Source organism: Vombatus ursinus, unplaced genomic scaffold (assembly GCF_900497805.2).
Source record: "Vombatus ursinus unplaced genomic scaffold, bare-nosed wombat genome assembly UNPS02014890.1, whole genome shotgun sequence".
Taxonomy (NCBI): Eukaryota; Metazoa; Chordata; class Mammalia; order Diprotodontia; family Vombatidae; genus Vombatus; species Vombatus ursinus.
Genome location: NW_020954668.1, coordinates 787,321 through 793,311, shown reverse-complemented (window position 1 = coordinate 793,311; position 5,991 = coordinate 787,321). Strand labels below are relative to the sequence as shown.

The following is a 5,991-nucleotide window of genomic DNA, read 5'->3' as shown; positions in this document are numbered from 1 at the left end:
TGATGAGGAAACTGAGGCAAGCAGGGTTAAGTGACTTGCCCAGGGTCACACAGCTAGTAAGTATCTGAGGCAGGATTCTAACTTAGGTTCTCCTGATTCTAGGTCCAGCATTCTATCCTCAATGCTATGTAACTGCCCTCCAAATGAGATTAGATAACATTAATTTATATTAGACTCTGAGTTTTGGGATTACTCCAACTTGGTTCAACAGCATGCTATATGAACAGGAGGTATGAAGTAGGAGGTAGTTGGGGCTTGAGAAGGAGAAATTGAGGATAAGACTAGTGAAGGGTAGAATGTAGTAAAGTTAGTTGAGTTGATTCACAAGACATTGGTAGAAAAGGGAGAATATTGTAGCCATTGCAATGTTGGTGGCCTAGTAAAGAGCTATGAAGAGGAGGGAGTGGAGGTCCTGATGAGAATAGTTGGGTTGCAGGGGTGGAGAAACTGTGGCCTTCTAGGTCCTTGGGTGCTTCCTTTTGACTGAGTCCAAGTTTTATAGAAAAATCCTTTTTTTAAGGGGATTTGCTGTATGAAGTTTGGATTCAGTCAAGGGACCACATTTGAGGACATAGAGGGCCATATGTGGCCTCGAGATTGCAGGTTCCCCACCCCTGGTTAAGGGAAAGATGAAGTTCATAAGCAATAATGATCAGGTAAAGGAATTTTGGAATTTATGAACACAGCATTTGAACATTTTTGGCTGAAGGTCAAGGTTATGACTGTGTAGCTGTGATGTTTAAAAAGGTTTCAGATACATAATTTCTGGGTAATTAATCTTTTTATTAAGAATACCAACATTTTAATGAAAGGATGGTCATTTGGCCATTTCTCTCTTAGACCAAAGAGCCCTTTTGGCAGTGGACTCATAGTATATTTGCCATTGGAGCAGCAAGATGTTCCTGAGGGTGGCAGTCAAATCTGATTGGTTAACAATCAGTGGGGAAATGAATATTACAATGAGAGGCTGGGCTGTAATACAATGAGGATATGAGAATGTGTGACTTGGATCACCTAAATCTTGGTCAAAGAGACTTATCAATTTCATATTACCTGTCTGACAAAAAGGAGGATCCGTATTTTCCCAGATCTGTCTGAGCAAACACAGTGAGCAGGAATTCACCCATTAGCTCAAACTTAGAATTTCTTTTACTGTCTTTGATTAGATCTCAGCCATCCTGCTTGGGTAAGTCTTTTAGAAAGATTTCCCACACTGGTTGTTTTCTGAGTGAGGAAATAGAAAAGGAGGAAAACCTTGATCTCAATACAATAATCACTTTTTATTACAAGAGAGAAATAATAATTTCTCTCATAGTTTAGGTATAGTGGAGGAGTAGGTCATGGGAGTTGAACAGATTAAGAAACTGGGAAGTGAGGGTATTACTCGTATGCAGCAAAGGGAGAGTCTGAAAGTGCCAGTGAGTAACAAGTATTTTGATTCCTTTTCTGAGACCATTATGTGTGTGGGGAGGGGGAGGGTGGGAGGGGGGTGGCAGGAAGGGGGTGGTGTGAGATGAGAGAAGATATAGCTAATGGGGGACATAATAGCTAATATATATTTTTGGAGTAAAAAAAAAATCTCTGTGACTGCGAGTAGGAAGATGTAATACAAGAAGAGATTTCCAAAATGAAGAAAGGTTGTTAATTCTTGAATCGAGGTTACAATAGAAAATTTCAGCAGAGTTAGAATAAGATGTCAGAGAGGTAGGTTTGAGGAAGATTAGCATGAGTGGGGAAAAACGGAGATGGCGGAATGGGAGTAATTGACTTCTGGTTGCCTGGCTATTTAGTAATACTGATAGGGGACACTATTCGTGTCAGTTTGTTAGCCATAGGGATAGCAATTGATGGGAGAAAGGGTGAAGGGTCAAGATTAATTAGAATGCCAATAGTCTTAGCAGCATTGTCTGTGGGACATTGTGGTCAAGGCAGTGGGGAAATAACTCATGTGGTGGTGAGGTTGTGGGCAAGGAGGCGGTGATATCTGTTGAGCTTGGCTGTCTCCTCCTTTGGAATAGAAGCAGGGTGGTTGTTATTGACAAGTCCAGATGGAAATTATCATAACATGAAATTATCACAGAGATATACCCAGTAGTAAATTTGCCCCCTCTTATATGGAAGGGATAATGGAAATAAGTTAAGATGGTTCTGTTCAGATAGGCAGTACCAGGCTTTTTCTGGTCCTAGTTTCATCATTGATTTCTTTCTCAGTTTTGGTCCTCTCTTTTGTATGGGCTTTAGAGCAAAAGAAGCCCCAACAAAAGATAACACAGCCATATATGATCATTACATTTATCACCTTGTTCACCTCCATTTAGGTGAATCAGGCCTAAAAATTGTGATTATCGCTGCTATACCATACCTCTCAGCTTCCAACTGTTCTTCTTGCCCATGTGATTTAACCCTACGGCTTCTCTGCTTACTTCCATGCTATCCTCCTATCCAGCATAGGCTTGGTTCTCACATACTTTAGCCATGTTTCTATCGTTTGGTGCCCCTGAATAGTGCCACGGAAATACTGGAACCATTTGCTTCCAATTACTTCGTCTTTTCCTTGGGACCAGGTGTTGCATAGGAAGCCTCCCCAACATGTTACAGCTGTGTTCCTATTGGCCTTCTACCTGACTTCCCAATATTGTCATACCTTGGTCTCTTTCCTGAAGTATTAACTCCAGGAAAGGAATTAATGATTTAAACCAAGACTCCTACAATTTCCTTATTAGGATATGATTCTAGGAAAGATAGTAACTATTAGACTCAGGAGTTGGGGGTGGGAGGAGGTCGTACAAAACTTGGGGAGGCTTGAAATTTCATGAGGTCCTGAATTTTGATCTTTGGTTTGGAATAGCTAAATTAAGCAAAGCCTATAATTCATTTGGTTTGAGGAAAATCCTAAGGTAGCTGAAGGAAGAAGAGGAGGGAGGTTTAACTGAGGGCATGGGATTTTTTTGTATTTGACATTTTCTTTTGTAAACATTTTCAGATTATGTCTACTTTGAAAATTCTTCAAGTAACCCATACTTGATAAGAAGAATAGAGGAACTCAATAAGGTAATGTGGTACTAATTTGTTTTGTCCAGGGATTTTAGGCTTATTATGATTATTAATAATAATTGATATTTATATAGTGCTTTAAAATTTGTAAAATATTTAACATACATCAACTTATTTGAGCATTACGTGGCATCCTCATTTTACAAATAAGGAAACTAACTCCCTGAGGTTGAATATCAAACCCTGGTCTTCTTGACTCTTAAGTCTAGCATTCTGCCCACTGTTCCATGCTGCTTATAAATTACCTCTGAGATTCTGGAAAATGGACAAGTTGATGACACCAACATATCATGACCTAGGTTGACACTGCCCATAAACCCTCGGATTTACGAAAACTTACATCAGCTTTGCTTAATTCTTAATCCATAGTCTTTGTTTATTTAATACAAACCCATAATCCATCTACTTTGCCTTTTTTCAGTACATCTTGTAACTTGACCTTACTGAGGACATCTTATTCTCCCTTCATTTACTTATATTTCATTTCCTTGTATAGTGCTTTCCTCCCAATCCTCCCTAATCTGACTATAGTTCTCCCTTGTAGGGAATGTACTATTATTTGTTTTGTAGTCTCATATGCTTTGAGCAACCTTGCTTTTATTGGATCTTTTTATTGTTCCCAGCATAGGTCTTCTTATTTTTCTCTACATTATTTGTTAGTTTTTTGTTTTTTTTGAGCTTTAACACTCCTGACTCAGTTCCTTGACATATAAATGTAATCTACCATGATATCTGATGGTAATAAAATACCATTATTGAAAAAATATATATGGTATCTGTCCAACACTTCTTTATAGTTTCCTGTCTTGGCTTTTTCTAACCTAGAATGTTCTTTTATCATCTTTACTTATATCTGTGAAACCCCAACCTACTATAATTTCAGCTTCCTCTGAATCCTGCCTTACTTCTATGCTGCTTACTGTACATAACATTTTTACACTGTATTTTTAATTTGGTCATTTTATATGTATGCTTATAGATATGCATCTTATTTTCTCAACGAAATTGCAAATCCTTGAAGATCTGAACTGCTTTAGACATCTTCTAGGTGCCAGCCTCAAAATCAAGCATTCTGTAAATACTAAGGATTAGTTAATTGATAGTAATTGTTTATTTGGTTATTTAAGCAAATCCTCTTCTCTTTCTTCCTTACTCACAAGGCTTACTCTGATATTAATGTATTTGTCAATAAATATTGAGCACCTATTGCATCTTTAGCATTGAGGATAAAATGTTCACTGCTGTTTAGCATCATAGATAATTGGAGATATAAGACTCACATATAAGAAATAATGGAAAGAACAATGGTCAAAGATGAAGATTTGGGTTGTATTCTCAGATTGGCTGCTTAATCATTGTGATCTTGAACAAGTAAACCACTTCACCTATCTGTAAGTTGAGGTCTGTAAGATGAGGGATGTTGGGATTAAAAGTTGACTGTGACTAGAGGTTTCTGTCAAAAAAGTTCTGTGTAAACTTGAAAGTTTATTTAAATATAAAATTTTAATTTTTGTCATTATTCCTACTCTATTTCTGTTTTAAATACTGAGGCCATAAGGCAGTGGATAGAGTAGCTCAGTGGATAGAGTGCTAGGCCTGGAGTCAGAAAGGCCTGGTTTCAGATCCATCTTCAGACATTTCCTAGCTGTGTGACCCTAGGCAAGTCACTTAACCTCTGTTTGCCTTAATCCACTGGAGAAGGAAATTGCAAACCATTCCAGTATCTTTGCCAAGAAAAACCCTTGGACAGTATGGTCCGTGGGGTCACAAAGAGTAGGATGTGGCAGAATGACTAACAACAACAGTGAGGCCATATCAGATTTTGTGTCATAATGCTTAAGTTCCAATAGTAATTCAGAGCAGATCACAAAGTAATTTATGCAGCTTCATGGGGTGATTGAAGTTGACTGGAATGTTAAGGGTGGGCAAGATCTGAAGGGAAAGGAGAGAGAAGGAGAAGGTCTTATAGGAGAAGGCACTGTATTGAACTAGGGATAGTAGACATAGATTTTGAGCTAAATTAGAAAATTCCTGTTCAAGAGTAAGGGGAGATTATTAGAGAGTTCAAGGGGGTTAGTAGAAGCCCTTCAAATCTGTCCAGAAGAGTTAAATTTGATATGAATAATAACAAATTTGCAAAATAGTAATGCTCTCCACTCAATTGACCCTAGTTGGTCCACGAAGCCTTCATAGAGGGGAACAAACCTGATGGAGAATGAGCCCGCTGTCCTGCCGCCAGTGCTTGCCCCTGTATATATGCCTCTGACAAGGGGTGTAAGCAAGAGCCCTGGCAGTAGCGGCCACCCTTTAGACCTCTGGTCCTGTTTTCATCTGAGGTCTCACAGCTGTCCGCTAGGGAAACAGTATATGAGACTGGGCAGCTACCTCTTCAGATGCTTAGCAGCTATGATTACTGAATACCCAGAAAATAAAGTTCTCAACACTAAAATCTTTGGCACTATCATATGATTCAACTTTAGAAATGAATGTGGTTTTTATCAATGGCAATGGCATTCTTCTTGTTTTAAATTTATTTTAAACATAAATACAAACAAGAAAAGAAAAAAAAAATTGCTGTGTATATATAGCAGAATGTGAGAGGATTCAGTATAAAACAATAAATTTCCATTTCAAGGATACCTATGTACTACTACAATAGTACGTATTGTTTCCAAACCTGTGCAGCTTTTCTTTGCTTCCTTGTAGGTTTTCTTTTGTTCTTTCCTGTGCACTTTCACTTTATTTTTCTCCCTTCCTTCCCCCCTACCCCTCACCACAAAGAAGGCTGCAGTTAAGCTCACGTTTACACACACACACACACACACACACACACCTATAATTATATACATATACACTCATACACAGATATGTAAGACCATGCTATGCTTATTTCCACTTGTCATCTGTTTCTCTGAAGGTGGATAACATCTTCCTTCA

General features: G+C 38.3%; 1 protein-coding gene across 7 annotated transcripts in view; it reads left to right on the top strand.

Annotated features, from left to right (window-relative positions):
* MTA1 (metastasis associated 1) overlaps positions 1–5,991 on the top strand; it is a 219,929-nt gene that overhangs the window by 81,272 nt on the left and 132,666 nt on the right. For all 7 annotated transcript variants that reach the window (XM_027842825.1, XM_027842824.1, XM_027842823.1 and 4 more), the window contains exon 2: positions 2,984–3,051. In XM_027842825.1, coding sequence (XP_027698626.1) covers positions 2,984–3,051 — 68 coding nt within the window. The remainder of the gene's footprint in view (positions 1–2,983; positions 3,052–5,991) is intronic.